Genomic DNA, 17,686 nt, shown 5'->3' on the forward strand with positions numbered 1-17,686 from the left:
CTCTTTATTGTAACTTTGGTTTCAAGTGAAAACTGTGCCGCTGTGGCAGAATTTACTTCCTAATGTTACAGTTCCCAAATGCATTTAGCTGGATTAGGATGCCATGATGCCTCAGTTACAATCGATTCAAATCACTCAGTGGTCATCCTCCTCAAACATTGTTCTCTGCAGCCCTGCCTCTTGTTTTCTGTAGTCACAGTGTTTGAACAGGTGTTGGTATAGCTGGACCTGGCCTGTATTACTGTTTATGTGCTACATGTCCCTGTGGATTATAAATGAAGGGGATGCTTCATCCAAACTCATTAGGAGACGAAAACAAACAGCCAGAAATAGACACGGAGACACAAATGAGCATGTGAGGGGACCCTTAGCAGGTTCGGATGTAAATACATGAATGAATTCTCTCTACTGCATTAAAATAATAAAGAAAACAAACAGACAAACAAACAAAAGAGATACAGTATGATAGCTGTTTTTAGGCACATAAGAACAGTAAGTCACAGCAAGATGACAGAATAAAGCCACAATCTGGATTTTTGACGAAACATATTACATACAAACAGAAAAGGGGAATAAGAAGTTGCTGGTAGAAAAAAAATGTCTTGTGCCAACATCATAACTTCCACTTAATCCCAGTGCAATACAAAGCAGACACAAACAAGTAAGGGCTTAAAAATACCATAGTGGCCCAAATGTAAGTTGACAATGTTTTGCACTTTGAATGAAACAAGCAGGCAAAGAACCTTTTTTTTTGCCACAGATTGTGCATCTGTCTACAAGCATTACCAGCAAATACAGATCAGTTTTTATTTTGTTATAGCAGCTGGTATAGCAGTATGACAGGTCAGTTTAATAATAAGCCAAACTGCACTGGTAGTATTCAGTATTACCACTGGGTGTCACAGATGTTCCTGCAAATGTTTCACAATAAAAGCCTTGTTAAGAAATGGGTTTTGTCCACTGTAATGCTAGAGGGCTTTTAATTTGAAACATGTTGAGAGTGTTAAAGAATTTAAGGCAATACGGTTGAGTAATTCATTTACAAATCATGTTAGCGGTGAAGTGCTCCTTTTGGTTAGTTAGCATGCGACAGTTGACATCTACTCAGCTGAGAAGTGTGTCAAGAATTGTGTGATTGGAAACTAGAAAGCATTAATCCTGATCTTCAGATCGTATATTTTTACTGAATGATGACCAGTGGATCGATCTGGGCATGCCCAGTTGAATATATTGCCACACATAAATAATAGTACAGTACAGTATGAGTTTAAAGAAGGGGGGTTAAAAACCTTTCAGCTAAATAAAGGCTCTGGTAGTAGGCTGGCCCCGTTCAGGACAGCGGACAGCTTTACTTGTGTTGTTTGGCTGTTTTTTTTTTTTTTTTTTTTTTTTTTTTTTTTTTTTAAGAATGGGAGAGAATGTCTCCCAGTTGGCTGATAGCCTCTCGGTTCTTCACCCTTCGCCCAGTCTGCTTATACCACAGAGTGAATACGTCGTTCATAATAGTCTTTAATGGAGAAAATGCTTTCTAGACTGTGTTGACATCAAGGTTACAAATCGGCCTTGGTACAGCTTCAGTGACTGTAATCTTGTAGTCATGGGATATACAGCCCCCCCATTACAAAAATACTGAAAAAAAAACAAAAAACTTACATTTGGGCCAGTACAGTACATTTAAAATTCATGTGTTGCCTTTTTTCAAAAGTGCACTCATTCAGGCTGAGAATGAAAATGAGACTAAAAGAGGGTTATTGAAAATCTCTGCAGTACTTTCACCAGATTGGGTCTTTTAATAATAATCTATATTTGACACAGTATATTGCATATACTATATTATACAATATACAGTTACAGCAGACACTGAGGAAGGCAACATATTCCATCATTAGTCTGGTCTGACAGTATATAACACAGTGTAACAGTGTCAGCCACCACTGAATTATTCACCACCATTTCATTCAGTTATATTGATCAGACTGATGAGTATTGGACTGGCTAGGAAAGATGTCTGTTAATTTGAGTCTGTAGGTGGACTTTATTGTTCATAATGATGTCTATATAGTTATGTAGGGTATTTGGTTTTGTGAATTAACTTGTATGTGTGCACTCTTACATATATTTGTAATATTGTGTGTGTTGTACTATGGTCAAATGCACTGAATATCTCCCATTATGTCCCAGTTTTATCACCACTGTGTTGGTCATTGCTTGTTGAATCCTGTAGTCCTTCGTTTGGCAGGGTGTGTCTCTGTATTATCGTCTGTGGTGTGACACTTTCCAGTGCATGTAGTGTCTGTGGGATGTGTACGGCCTTTGTGACCAGTGTGTGACTCTTTTGCATCTTGCCCATTTGCTGTGTGTGTACTGCATGTTGGGTATGTGGGGTTTGCATCGTATGTGGTATGAGTATCTCTATCTCTGTGCTAGGGGGGCCTCCTGGGTCTTTCATGGCCATACTGGCCCCTACCATGGCAGGATAGCTTCGATTTCTCCTCAGACCTGCGTTCAAGCCTGGAAGTCCTCCTCCCAGTGCACTGTTCCCCAGTCCAGCAGATCCAAACAGAGTACTCCCAGATGAGACAGAGGCAGCATTAGGCGGGAGGGTGCGGAAACATTTAAGTTTGTCCACAAGTCGCAGCTTGAGCATCTCTGTTTGGCTATCATCATCCGTTTCCCCTGCTCGCTCCCTCTCTGCCTCCCCCAGCATTTCCCTCAGGATGGTACGAGCCGGCTTAGAGGCGAGGAAGGTGTCATAAAACGGTGGGTCTTCACTGGAGGGGCTGAACTGAAAAACTGGGCGGGTGCTGACTGAGGAGGCAGATTTAGATCGCGGGGAGTTGGGTGGGGTGGAGGGCTGGAGGAGGAGGCTGTCTGGGCGTTTTCCCTTTCGTCTTGGTTCAGTCTCCTCTGGTGCGTCGCTGCACCGCTGTGCTTGCCCTCCTCCCACAGGGGTTGAAGTTCCACTGGCATCCATCCCTCGGTCCCAGCTGCAGGGGTTGTACACTGAAGCAGAGATCCCATGCTCCAGCAGGAGGCGCACCAGGCCCAGAGAAGTGCTGGTGGTCTTGGTGGAGTCCCTCAGGTTGGTGGAGGACTCGGCCAGTGAGAGAGACAGAGAGAGGCGGCGTGGGGTGCAGCAGGGGGTGTAAGATGGTGTCTGTGGGGCTGAGAAAGGTATAGGAGAGGAATTGGGGGTAGGGGTGCCGATGCAAGCACTGCTTTGACAAGAGGCTAGAGCTGGGCTGGAGAGGGAGCAGTACAGGGAGAGAAGGGGTTGAAGAGAGGAATGGAGGAGGGTCGAGGAAAGAGAGGAGCAGTATGGGTAAAGAGACGGAAATAATTGGGCATCAGTTTTCAAGTCATAATACTTGGCTTTTGGTGACAATTAAAACACATTAGAAATTACATGGACACAACCTAAAACAAAACCATGCAGGAATATATAATATATAATATTTGTGTGACTGAGGTATGGAGATCAGTTAAGGCTTTATCCCAATGGTTAATGTGCTCAAGAATTTACACACAAAACATGTTTGTCTCTACCTGACGATATTATAATGATTGCTGAAGTGATATTCAAATATAACTTGTCACAGAAAATTTAGATTTGACATTTGTTATGTATGTCAATTCTTGATCACATATAAATTAAAAAAATAACTAGTTTTGGAAAAAAAAAAATATGCCCACTATTTGACATTACCGCTGCAGAGGCAGTTTTTTTTTGTTTTTTTTTTAACATTCAGAGGTGGAATCTTACAAAAGGTTGACAACCCCTAACTTAAATGATAGTAAGGAAAGACATACGCATTTCACGCACATTAGACTATTATTTACCACACAATAAATTAATTATTAAAGCCCTGATTAGGGCTGGGCGATATTAACAAAATCAAATATCAGGATACTTTTGACCAAATACCTTGATACCAATATGGATTGATATTGCGTCAATATTGTAGGGATGACTACTGGTGCTTTCACAAAATATTAGTGGATATAATTACTAAGTGGGTAAAGGCAAATAATAAGACAGCTTTAACAAATTACATCACTTTACAGCCTTTACACCCAGGAAAAGACAACATTTATGTCATATCACTATTCAATGATATCCAAAATCTAAGATGACATCTAGTCTCATATCATGATATTCAGTATAATATTGCCCAGCCCTGACCCTGATTATAAGTAGGTACACAGTGAAAAGTGACAAGCACAAAAGTTCACTTACTGATCTTCATTCAGCAAAAGAAGCAGACTTAGATGTCATCACATGACTTTTATTTGGTGCTTGAGTAATGATGGGCAGAGTGGTCATATAAAGGGAGGATATCATAACCCTTTTCTTGATTCAAAACAGATCTTTGGTATTGGATGTGAATGATCTACGTCTGGCCAAAGCTATGAATGGTTTTGGGTCTGGTGTTTGGACAGCTGCTGTTTATTGCTTCAGGAGTTTGTAAAGCCTCTGGTTCAGGGTCCAGGTCCACACTAGGTCCAGTATTTTGGGTATAGCAGCAGACACCGAATGGCCAGCTTTAAGTTAGGAGAGTCTCCTCCAGTATCTGACCACACCTGAGCCAGTTCTTTTTGCTGAAGGAAGAACAAAGATCAACTTCGTAGAGTCCTCAGCTTTTAACCATATCTGGTATCTTAAATTATTTCCACCAAATACTGTTTTCAAGGGCAAGAATGAATACCCATGCTCAAGTTAGATTTGATCAGTGATTGGAGTCACAGCATTGTGTCAGAAGCTGGATTGTTAAGTTAGGAACACGATGGCGGGGAACATTAGAGGCAAACTGCTGCTGTTATTCTGGTTTACACACACCCACAGTCTTTAGGAATGCACTCCCATGCATTGCCTCACCCATGTGCACCCCAGTGGGTGCACTCAATGGGTCTGCTTTACTCCGGACATGACAACCATATGATACAACTCCACTTCATCTTCCTCATCACTTGACCTGCTGAGGCCAATCAGACAGCAGGGATACACAGTATGAAGTAAGACAGGAGCTGTGACATCAAAATTGCCCTGATTTAAAATTGATCAGAGGGGAACAAAGAGGAGGAATGTGGTCCTTGACTGAGATGCTGCTATTTGATTTATAGAACTCAGTGGAGTTTTTGTTCAAATCATGATCAAGTAGCACTATCAGACATTAACTGTGACTACTGTAGGCAGTCTTTTATGTAAGGCTGCAGCAGTGCTCTCTCATTTATGTGTCTGGTAAAGCTTTAATGCAAAAATGGAAACCAGATAGAAAAATTACTCCATCTTGTGTTCACAATAATACATTACAGTACACCCAGCGGATTGAACTGTTGCTATAGATAGATATATAGATAGTTTTAAAATGAATACAGCACAACAGTAATAAAAAGTAGTCAGGTATTTAAGATGTTTACCTTGCGGACACAGAGGTCAGCTGATCAGATGGGTGGAGAATCCTGCAGGTGGTGAAGGTGTAGGTAGAGCTAGTATGGGACATACACTTCCCTGGGAAATTAACTAGAGGAAATGAGAGGAGAAGGCTGTAAGTACTGAGACAGAAGGTACTAAGCAACACTATGAAAAACACTGTATACAACAAAAGTGGAGAAGAAATAGGCCATGATCATAGTACAAGCCCCAAGCAAAAGCTCCAGCATAGATCAGCCCCATAATTGAAATGATAATGAAGTAATGATGGAGTGTGCTGATTGGATGAAACAGAAATAGCAAAGGAAAGATCATTTCATTACCGTATTCGCTGATTCACCTTTTCACTTTTTCATGTGTTTTGGTCATCGTCAAACAATAGAATTGAAAAATTATAAAAACCTGTCTTAAAAAGATTGTCAGGTGCCCTGCATGACCATTGACACAGGTTTTGCTTTCTGTTATCATTCCTCTTGTTCATCCCATAATAAAGCACTCACTATCATGCCTCCAGTGTACTGTGAGTGATGTGGCTCCTTTTGTCACTGCCTGTACTCTTCTTTCTTAAATACACAGGCATATTGAGGTGTTGCCAGTTATTTCTTCATTGTGTGTTGTGGGAAAGATCAGGAGTAATTAATGATCCCCTCTAGGACTGACTGTATTGTATTTGCAGGGGAAATGTAGCAAAACACAGAAATTTCAAGAGTTTGGTCAGTGTCATTTTGATTATAACTGTTCTGCTTGGTGGGGCTGCACAATTGAATATTTATCATGTTCACGTTTTTGGCTTCACACAATTAAATGAACACGATCAACTGTGATATTTAAAATATTTGCTCCACTCATAGAAGACTCTACTGCATGTCAAAATGAAGCACTTCCTAAACTAACAGCCAGCCACCCTGCAACAGCTCATGTAAAATTTCCTGGATGTTGTGGCTGCAGTCCAGAGCAGAAGAGTAATATATAACAGGCAGCAGATGGTCAAAACGAAATCAAATCTGGAGCAGAAAATGAAGAGCTAGTCTCTCACAGTGGATTGTTTGGAAGTACTTCAAGTTTACGGCAAGTGATGTTGAGCAAGAGCAAACTATGACTTGTGTCTGCGCTGCAAAGCAACACAACTGACGTGTTCGACCTCTTGAATAACACAAACACAAACTGCAGTACCTCACTGAATTGCTGTTCTTGTTTAGAATCAATAAAAGCGACCCTGCATAGCGTGTCATCATATGAATGTAGCTGAGTGGGACAGTGAAAGCAGTGCTGTGTTGATTTCATTTTGGGTAGAAAGTTTTGGTATGAATTTATTTATATTTTGCTTCTAAGAGATTTACTGTAAATGAGGACCAAGCTTGTTTTGAAGCACATATTTGCATATTAGCAGGAATGTAGCACAACATGGAAATGAAAGAAGTGCTGTTTTTTAAAGCGCAATAAAAAAAATTGTCTCCAAGACCAATGAATAATTGTGATAATCTTAAAATTGATCAAAAATAATTGTGATTGGCCATTATCGTGCAGGTGATCATTAATTACATCCCTTCAAACTCATAGCAATGGATTTAGAAGGGTGGGAAAGGGTAGGGTGTTGGTAATAAAGGTTTGAATTTTAACATGTTGTCCCTTGGACTTTCCTTGTGTCTGAAATCCATAGCTAAATATACCAGTATGTGTGTATAAAGCTATAGGCCAGCTCCAGTATTAACCACCCGTGGATGTTACATGTTCATGTGACTTGGACAGCTGCACTAATAACACCTCATATACATGTACGTGCCAACACACTGGATCTGTGATTGTGTGGTACACTGGTGTTTTAGTGTGTGTGTTGACTGCTAGACAAAATTAGTTCCAAAATATTTTCTGAATGAAATTTCTATGAATTACACCAAAACAAATAAAATAAATCTGTGCTGCAGGTCACCATTGAGAAACTGAGAATAGAATTATATTAGAAGAATAAAAGACACCCTGAGGTTATACACTTCAGCAGCTGTGTTGAAGAGGAAAGGCATCAATGAAGAAAAATACGTGTGATTGGTTGAAATGAAGCAAAGTGTGGCAGTGAAAGAAGGCGTGAACTGAGAGGGAAGATGTAAACTGAAGTAAATTAAAACAAACAAACTCTGTTCTGATGGGTGTCGATGGCTGCACACACAGGGACTGCCGGTGGGACGGGTGGGTGTGCAGGTGTATGCACATGAGCGTGATTGTGCAGGGAGGGACGTCACACTGGGGGTTGTGAGATGTCCTGTGAATGCCTTCCCTAATCCCTCACCCTCCCACCCTTCCTCTTCACCCCCCTCCCCTTTATCCCAATGCTCCAGGGTTACAAGGGATGGTGGATGCAGTGCAGTGACGTCAGCTAAGTGCTCCCTCACCAGGCTTACGGTCCATTGTGGCGGGCTGTAAGGCCTGGAGCTCCTTGAGGTCCACGTGCCCGTTCATCTCAGAAGAAGAAGGGAGAGGAGAAGAAGAAGGGGAGGGTCTGGAGAATGAAAGGGGCATGTTTGCAACATGTCCGTCTTTTACTTGAATCGCGTCTGTAGCCCTGCACGTTTCTCCTTGCAATGTTTCCAACTGGCTGTTGTCATCAGTGTCTCCGTTTTTGTTGCAATAGACAGAGGGAGAAGAGGTAGAGCGAGGAGGATCCATGGGAGCGCAGCTCTCTCCTGACAAACCAGTGAATGAGTCGCATGAAAGTTCGTCCTCCTCTGGTTGGTCCAGTTGCCAGCCTTCTTCCTGTTCCTGCTCCTGCTCGTGCGCTAAAGTGCGGAAGCCCTTTGTGACCACACCAGGCCGGTGATCGAGCAGAGCACCCATGTGAGGTTGGGCCAACTGCTGCCATGCGTGGAGAGTAGCAGAGCCTGGAAAAAAGACAAACTTGTGTTAAAGCGCTCTCTGCTACACATGCATCTCATCAAGTTGACTTATTGCCCTCAGAACTGTGGCAAAAACTTTTTTTCACTTTTTTTTTATGTCATCATACATACCAGTTTGTCAATAAATGTAAAAAATGTCAAACTAGATGCTCTTAAAATGCCTTTTCATTGTGACTTTAAGGGCAATATGTCAGTGTTAGTGATGATCATAGAAGCTGTTTATAAATGCATCCAGTGGAAGTACAAATGTTGATTTCCACACTGCTATCTTAAGTTCAATTACACCTAAATAATGTTATGTATTACTTCAGGCACAATTTATATGTTAACCTTTACTTTGGAGTAACATGGCAGCTCACAATAGCACGCTGCTGTACTCAGCTCTAGGCTTCCTTCCCTGAACTGAAGTATCATATGCTGCATCCAGAGAAAGAGCACTTCACTCTGTGTAGACAGTGACATCCTATCTGTTCAGTAAATGTCATTTCTATGTTTAAATGTTTAAAAATAGATCAAATATGCAGTTTACTGGCAGACATTATACTGTATATAAACATATAGTAGACACACACATACATACACACAAGGAACACAGTCATGCATACATACTGTCACACAATCCATGTCACATGAATATGTACTCACACATGATGGACGGGCAAAGTTATTTTCTGAGATCGGTACAATATTTCTTCATGCAGCACATGTAGACTGTGACACACACTGCACTGATAGTGAGTGACGTGCTCTAACAGGTCAAGTCTTTCTGATTATTATGCATTCCTGCACCTACAGTAGTAAATTGGTCTAATTTCAAGTCCAATGAATGGTTGTTTTCTCATGATACATGAAAGTCCTTTAAGAGATGTCAGAATACAAACTTAAAAGATGAACACAAAAAGAATGAGAGAAAAGGGAAGGTGAGAAAATTAGTGAGATTTTATTCAAGAAATCAACCAACCAAGAAAACAGACAGGCTGAACAGAAAAAAGTAAAGTGCAAAGACAAGAAAGACAAAACCTAAATGAAGAGAAGAAAAAGGCAAACAAAAGAGGAGTGAAAGGGGTAAACAGTACATGCAGTAGTATGGCACTAATGTATGTCGAATACAGTAAAATACTGTCAAAACCTAGAATATTAGTTAATTTCTGGACTGCTGCCTTTTTAAAGGATACAGGATAGTCACCTGACAGCAACTAGAATTATTATATATATAATTCTGAAGGCAGAACAATGTCATGCAAATAATCTGAGTTACCAAGAAATAAAATACAAATCTGAGAAAGATTCTAGATTATTTCTCACATCTCAACCAACCATCATCAGACTTGAAATTATACACTGCCATGTAAATATATACATATATATATATATATATATATATATATATATATATATATACATATATATATACATATATACATATATATATATATATATATATATATATATATATATATATATATATATATATATATACATACATATATATACATATATATATATATATATATATATTTTGTGTGTGTGTGTGTGTGTGTGTTTCACACAAAAAGCAAAGGACCATTTTCGACATTTCATCGATTGTGTTTTTGCATTTTTTCTAGTGTTTTGATACCATGCAAGTGGTATAACTGAGGTTGAACAGTAGGTGGTGCCACAAAACAGGAAATACACTGTGACAGTGTGAAAAAGTGAATACTTTAAAGGCTACATAATGCACATATTCAATTAAGAAAACAACTTAAGGTTTAAGGCTGCTATTGGCAAATTCATCAATATTAAGATAGGGGGAAAACACTGCAACCGAACCTGCTCTGTATCTGTAATGGCATCATAACTGACAGCAAATATATGAACAATTCAAGTCCACAAACTCCACAACAAATACAGTATGGAAATAAATGATTACAGCATAATAAAGAATATGTGTGCCATCTAAAAATACAATATGCTGACTCTCTCACTGCAAAAAAAAAGTAAAGTGCTCAATATTTGTGATGTATTTGGGATAAATATAACACTGGGAACATGTAATGTTCTCATATAATCTCCCCTAAACTAAAGTATTTTTGCAGTATGTATCCCTCTATGGTATAGTATATGTTTTCATTCCTGTTAAATGTATCAAATGTAAGAAAAACAATCACATCTGCTTTGAAAAAGATAAACAGCACAAAGTGTTTTCAGAACTTTTTAGCAGCACACAGCAGGCTGTTTGGTTCTCTATAGTTCAAACCAGCAGCGTGGCTGTGTGTGTCTGAAGTAAAATGAGTGCTGCAGATTTAAACTGCCTTCCTGTTGCTCCAACACCTCCAGCAGGCCTGTGACTAAAGCCAGCGGAGCTCTGAGGTGAGCCTGTGAGCTCAGCTCCATCAAACTGGAGCTCCTCCGCAGGGTCCTAGGACCCTGTGAGGCACTCAGACAGATTCTGGATGGACTGTGGTTATGGAAAATCAGATACTGATTCTGCTGCTGGTTCAGAAGGGCGTGTCTTTGGTTCTGTGATTGGATTTGACTCGTCTGAGTATATCTTTGGGGTGTATGTAAAAATATACAATTTGAATTTCTCTGACTTTGATTCTGTTGAGGTTTCTGATGACTTTCATTGCGCTCAGCATTTTGAGCATTACAGGACTTGTGTCTCTGAGAGGAATAATCACCTTCTAGCGGCTTTACAATTTGCAGCTTCTCCGGCAGGTAGGATCTCGCTGTGAAGGCATATCCTGACCAGACGCTTCCAAGGGAGGGATGCGAGCACAGTGACAGCAGGCTCTCTGTTGGCGTCCCTGGGCCTCCACTACACCCCTCACCTCCTTTTTCTTCCTCTTTGGCCAGGTAAGCCAGCTTTCTCTCCCTCTCCTCCTCGAAGAAGCGTTTTTCTGAGAGGTAGTTATCGCGGCGGAGGGACAGGCGCCGCAGGGCTGCCTCCAGGTCCCTGCTGCCCGGGGTCCCTGGGGTGCCAGGGGGCCGCTTGTTAGAGTCCTCTGACCTGAAGAGCGACACATAGTTAATGTTAGGTTTCAGTGATGATTTTTAAAAGGTACAGGATGAAACATTCACAGCCCTAGAGCACTAGCATCTTAGGCCAAAACAAGCTTGTTTAGTTGTAATACAAGAAAGTTTTAAACTGTGTTTAAAAAAAACAAACAAACTGTCAAACAAAGCAGTGATCAAGTTTAAATCAAGATTCTGTTACTGCATCGCCTATTTCTGTATAGATTGTATAATACATAGTGGATGGAGCTTTCATGACACCACCCAGAGGTGTCTGAGGAGTCATGGTCAAGCTCACAGTTTGGTGGCTTTGGCTGTCGCCATCTTGGCCGTGCCTGTCTCAAATGACTGCCAGCTAATCCAAAAATGGGCAAAGAGGTGGAGGCATCTGTGACTGGCCTGCCCTTAATGAGTTAACTTTTAACTTTAACATAATGCAAATGGTTGAGTTATATAAAAATTCACTCTTTGCAGGGTTGTCACAAAATGGGTATAAAAAATGAAATGAAATAGAGACCAAAACCGTTTTTTGTACCAGGCTATAAACATGTTTATTTCTGGTGTTTGGAAGTTGGGAATTTGAATATGGGTATTGACTTGTTTTTGGAGCCACTGTCAAGTGGCCACTTGGGGAACTGCAGTTTTTGGCACTTCTGTGTTGGCTTCTTTTTTCAGCCCTGGCAGATGCCACTTGAATATGATAGTCTGACCCCTGCCGCCATGTTGAAAACTCACACACTAACATGCACACTCACATGGAGGTGCAGTCGGACCGGCTACCAAAACAAAGAGGAAAGAAGCTCGGATTACAGCACAGACAGACGGAGCATGGCTTCATTCTCTGCTCAGCAATTACTCTACTATATCTTTACAGAGCAAATAGTTGTTTGCTGAGGCTGAATGTTGTATATAGAATCTTTTGTAAAGGTCACTTGGTCCCTTTTGTGTTAGATACTAACAAAAACACAGCAGCTAATGACCGAAATCTAAAACGTAGGCTTTAGTTAGTACTAGGCACCAGAACAATATAAAAGATAAACCATAGAAACACAATAACAAACACCAAGGATACCATAAACACAGAAATCAGGAATGGAGTGAGTGGCATCCCTTTAGTTATTGAAGAAAATGAGGAAGAAAGAAAATAAAAAAGCAAAGACAGAACTAAACTCCAGAAAAATCTAAGATGTGAGTTGCAGAGTTGATCTGCTTACCCATCATCTGGACTCTCCCGGATACTGCTAGTTCTGTTGTCCAGGATGATCCCGCTTCCCATATCACTTCCGTAAATGGAGTTGGAGCGCGGTGTGCCCACCCTGCTGGAGCGTCCTGAGGTGAAACATGATGTCTGATTGGAGCCTGGGATGTTGAGGGGGGAGGGGGCTAGCGATGAACGCTGCTGACGCATCAGGTTCAGGTTTTTCACTGTCTGGAACACTCGCTTTGGTTGCAGTCTGGAGAAACACAATCACATGAATCTCAAATTGAGGGTTTTAACGCATCGTCCCTGACGTTTCTCTATATTCAACATTCATCTATGTTTTCTTTTTAAACTGAGCCTCTTGATACCTCTGTTCTTCTACATCTGGATCGTCCATCTGAAGTTCCTTCCTCATGGTGCCCTCAATTTCTGCCGCCAGAGAGTCCTAGAAAAGAAGGGGAAAAAAAAGATTTTGTAGCTGCTGGGGCCATGGAGATGCTGTGATACTGACAGACATGTTCATGAATATAAACTCACCATTGGGAACAGACCCAGGGAGTGGAAACGCCTCGGTGTGCTGAGCGGTAGAGTTTTATTTCTCAGGTTCTTCAGCTCCTCCTGAGCCTCATGAAGCATCTCCATACACTCTGCATACTTATCTTGTAACTCCCGCAACTGGAGGAAGGAAAAAGAAATCAGGAAATCAAGAGACGAGATGAGAAGAAATTGACAATAAATACTATATGTACCTATGATATGCAGACAAATGTGCATTAACATTATAACATCATTAACTAAAAGCACTTTATAATATAGTTTTTACCTCTGGTGTGGAGGTTGTGTTTTGCTTGTTTGTAATTCTGTCAGTGAAATACATATAAAATATTGCAGGGAGGCTTTGGGTTTGTACCTCTGAACTGATTTTTATCCATAACTACTACTGTATCTGTATCTGTACTACTGTATATAACTATACTGTAATAAATAAGAACTCAATTGGGATTTGGATTGATATTATAGGTAAGTAATACCCCAAGTCTACAATAAAAAAAAAAAAAAATACTACATGAGCAGTATACAGATAACACCAAGAAACATGGTTTGGTCCAAGGCAGGCTCTTTAAGCAACATATTTGTAAGTGGAAGTTAACACTGCTGAAAAACAATGATGAAGCTACGGTCAGCAGGGGTGCGGACTGCCTGACCTCAGCAGTGAGTTGTCGCTGGGCGTCCTTTGCTGCCCCCAGGTGCTGAGTCAGCTCCTCGTTCTCCACGGCATACTACAAACACACCAGATAAAACAGATATGAAAAACACAGCATCCAGTTGCACTGCATACAGGCGTTAATAAGACTAACATACAGGAGACATTTAACATCATCAGTAGAAAGGCTTCATACCAGCTTGGCCTTCTTCTGTAGGTCGACTATCTGGGAGAGGAGGTGTGTGATCTCCTCCTGCTGTCTGGAGGCGTCATCACTCTTCCTTGCCAGCTCTTCAGCCAGGGAGGAAATCTGCAGGTTGGAATTACCTGGAAGGATCGACAGGCATTTATCAAAAGTGAGAATCTGCCAAAAAAAAAAAACCTTGCCTCACTGCCTTTAAGAGAGTGAGAAAGCAGTTGACAGATATAACACTGTGCATAATATCAGTCCAGTCAGTCTAACACTCACGTAGTTCTTTGACACAGTCACTGACAAGTTGCTGCTCCTTTTCTTCATAGGAGATAGTTTCTGTCTCCAAATGACTGGCCTGAAAAAAACATGATAAACAGATAATACTAATCAATACTACACACAAACATGCTTATCACCCCCTTAAATAACTTATCCTAAAAGATAACTAGAAGTCATGCTCAGATTGCACCACCTTCTCATGAAAACAAACAGAATTGCTGCCAATAAACTAATTAAAAACAGACTTCAAGATGGTTGCAAATTTGCTGTCAAGCTGAGCTAACCCCAGCACATTCACATTATTATGTATTGTGTTCTGCCTCATATAAATAAACAAATAAATAAATGTGACAGTTTAATTTTTTATATTAACAATTAACCATTTATGAAAAATATTGAGTGTGTTTGATTGCTTGTGTCTGAGTGTGTACCTCAGATCGCAATGATTTGTTTTCTTCCTCCAGATCTTTGAGTTTCTTCTGCAACGAGTCCAGGGGGAAAAAAGTTGGAGTTGACACACTGCTTTCACTGGGGCGCACACTGGAAATGCGCACACACACACACACACACACACACACACACACACACACACACACACACACACACACACACACACACACACACACACACACACACACACACACACACACACACACACACACAGGAGAGAAGCATGTGAATCAGTGTGTCAATCAATCGCCATTACTATGCTATACGTAGTGTGAAATACAGATTATATGCATTAGCAGGAACAGCCTCGGTAGTGTTGAGCTGTGTTATTATTAGTTAACTATGCTCATATACTCATATCAAGACGCATAATACATAAATTTGGTACATGTTTTCATGCCTCGCACCTGATAAAGCTTAAGAGGGTAGTGTGTTAATTTGCATTAGACTTAAATTTCAGTGATTAACTGCACAATGTAATATTTCATCTAGAAATAAAGAAGACGTGATGAAAGGTGAAGAGGGGAGGTGAATGAAAGGAGACTTACGGTGTAGATGTGACAGACTCCCCTTCACTTTCCTCAGCAGCATTGGTGTAGAACTGTAAGAGCTCATCTTTCATGGACAAGTCATGACGCAACTGAGAAACCTACACATAGAAAAAGTGAAGGAGACGTGCAGATAGACTGTTAAAGTAAAAGATGACTGCAAACCCACAGAGCCCATAACAACGAGGCCTAACCACCAGTATGGTCCTACAAAAATGACAAAGACATATATACTTAATTTATAAAGACTTTTTCCAAACATTGTCACGTTTAATTACCACCAAATATAGAAGCACACACACACACACACACACTCCCTGCGTACCTCCTCACGTATGTGCTCTACTTGCTCCTCCAGCAGTTCGTTCCTCTCACTGAGGGTTTTGTTTTTCTTCAGCAGTGACTGTCCAATACGAGCTGCTAACTCTAAGTCACGCTCTTTCTGCACAGAGACAAAGTGTTGTTTAGTGTTTTGACAGCACAACAGCTGAAAACATTACAGACCTTACAGGAATAAAACACTTATTTGCTTTTTTTGTCATGATTTGAGGAGAGATGAGAAGATTGATATCAGTCTTGCCTCCAGACAGAGCCAAGCTAGAAGTTTAGCCCAGTCTTGGTATTTAACAAACAGATTGATCTTTTCATCTAACTATTTTCAAGAACACAAATAAGGGTGGTTCCCAAACGGTGGGACTATCTTTTTTTTTTTTAAATATGGCAGTGCAATTGTGTCCTCTAGGAATATTATATGTGAAGGACATGCAGCAGAGGCAAATTTAAAATGTGAGAGTTGACCGCAAATACCTCCGCAAGGAGAGAAAAGGTGTAATGAAGACTTAAACAACAGAGAAACACAATGTCATGTCTGAGGAGAACAATCGTAGTGTCTTTAAAAAGGACACCTAATACCTCAACCTCTTATTATGAACCTGTGCAAATGCCTGCCAGACACTCCTGTTTTCAGTAAGTCTAGCTTCGGTCAGTAACAATAATACTGGTCTTAAAGTGCTACGAGCAACACAGAAGTCCACACCCATTCAGATCAGGAGGTTCAGCTTTGTGTTTCAAAACTGAATAGTGAATATTAATGCATTGTCATCCAAAGGAAGTAAACTTTTGGAAAATGGAGGTCAGTACAATGATGTCTGACGTAGTGACAACAGTTGTCTGGTCTGTTTGTTGATGGTATGACATCTCTGAATATCACATTTAGTCAATAACTGGATGGCTGGCTGTTGGATTTGATGATTCAAGTAACAATAACACCATTCTGTTATCACAGGTTTTATTTGTGCCGAGAGCGCTGGCTGAGGTCTTCACTGGTGACGTCCCGCTTGACATTCTAATGTGGACAAGTAATATTTGAATATCAGCTGTGGAAATGAGTTTTATGACGCAGTTCCATAAAACCTCATTTGTCACCAGCCTCATGAAGTGACCTGTGTTTAGACTATCAGATCACATTACATTTGACCAAAGCACCTCACAGTCTGCATACACTGCAGTGCTCTGTACTTCTTCTACTTAAACTGATTTTACTTGACATGATCTCACCTCTTCCAGTAGTCGAGTGACAGCATCAATGTCGCTGTAGGTCTTCGTCATCTGGCCCACTCGGTCAGCACACAGCACTGCACGGACACAAAGAAAGAAAATGCCTCATTAGAAAATTCCTGAAAGAAGATGACTGAAAAGTCGATGCACTTTGAAATAAATCACAACAGTGAGCCATGTATTCAATTTGTCACAATATCACATTCACCCAAGGTGTCACGGCTGCACAACAGCAACTTCAGCACTGCTTTTCACCATTTAAGGCTGTATAGATCACAAAACATGGTGAGTTTTTGATTTTCGGGTTGTTGAGAACATGATGAATGAGCTTACAATGTATTTTGGATATTGTATGTATGTATGTTATTTGTAATGCAACTAAAGGAAATACATGTGAGATAAATCTTGACTGAAAATAGACTAAAAATCTAATTCCAGATGACATAACTCAAGATTATATAAGATTTTAGTGCCTCCCTGTTTCTCCTGTTATCTCCTTTTTTCTTCCACTCTTTTCTCAGCACATTAATCACATTATATTCGTAAGAAGTATACACACCCACATATTCATCCACCTACATGCCAAATACTTCAGAAAAGATAAGTTACTGAATGTATACACGACGTGAGGGACCACACCCCAGCACTGCTGTTGCAGCTACATGAGTTGACATTCATTATCAATTCCTTTTGTCTTCATGAAAAGCTGTGACTTTTAATTATAATTTAATAATAATAATTAAATAATAATTTAAATTAATTTGCTTAAAGTTCAGGCTGGAACAATTATTCATCGAATTTGAGTTTTTCTGAGGTTACATTTCTACATCAATCTAGATAAAATGGCTTGGTCCAGATATCACCACAGCATGAGAGGGTTTATATTTGAACAGTCGCTGTTAGTCACTTTCAACACTATCAGCTGGAGAGAGAAGGTG

General features: G+C 40.4%; 1 protein-coding gene across 4 annotated transcripts in view; it reads right to left on the bottom strand.

The window, feature by feature from the left end:
- Positions 1-533: 533 nt before the first annotated feature.
- trak1a (trafficking protein, kinesin binding 1a) overlaps positions 534-17,686 on the bottom strand; it is a 46,092-nt gene continuing 28,939 nt past the window's right edge. For all 4 annotated transcript variants that reach the window (XM_084726210.1, XM_084726208.1, XM_084726209.1 and 1 more), the window contains 14 exons: positions 16,749-16,825; positions 15,517-15,633; positions 15,192-15,292; positions 14,625-14,733; positions 14,191-14,269; positions 13,918-14,048; positions 13,723-13,797; positions 13,055-13,192; positions 12,886-12,962; positions 12,531-12,770; positions 10,983-11,311; positions 7,819-8,304; positions 5,419-5,521; positions 534-3,242 (listed from right to left, as the gene is read on the bottom strand). In XM_084726210.1, the coding sequence (XP_084582336.1) occupies positions 2,171-3,242; positions 5,419-5,521; positions 7,819-8,304; positions 10,983-11,311; positions 12,531-12,770; positions 12,886-12,962; positions 13,055-13,192; positions 13,723-13,797; positions 13,918-14,048; positions 14,191-14,269; positions 14,625-14,733; positions 15,192-15,292; positions 15,517-15,633; positions 16,749-16,799 (3,108 nt within the window). In that variant the 5' untranslated portion in view covers positions 16,800-16,825 and the 3' untranslated portion in view covers positions 534-2,170. The remainder of the gene's footprint in view (positions 3,243-5,418; positions 5,522-7,818; positions 8,305-10,982; positions 11,312-12,530; positions 12,771-12,885; positions 12,963-13,054; positions 13,193-13,722; positions 13,798-13,917; positions 14,049-14,190; positions 14,270-14,624; positions 14,734-15,191; positions 15,293-15,516; positions 15,634-16,748; positions 16,826-17,686) is intronic.

The sequence above is a fragment of the Lutjanus erythropterus genome, chromosome 9, assembly GCF_056507025.1.
Source record: "Lutjanus erythropterus isolate fLutEry1 chromosome 9, fLutEry1.hap2, whole genome shotgun sequence".
NCBI classification, from domain to species: Eukaryota; Metazoa; Chordata; class Actinopteri; order Lutjaniformes; family Lutjanidae; genus Lutjanus; species Lutjanus erythropterus.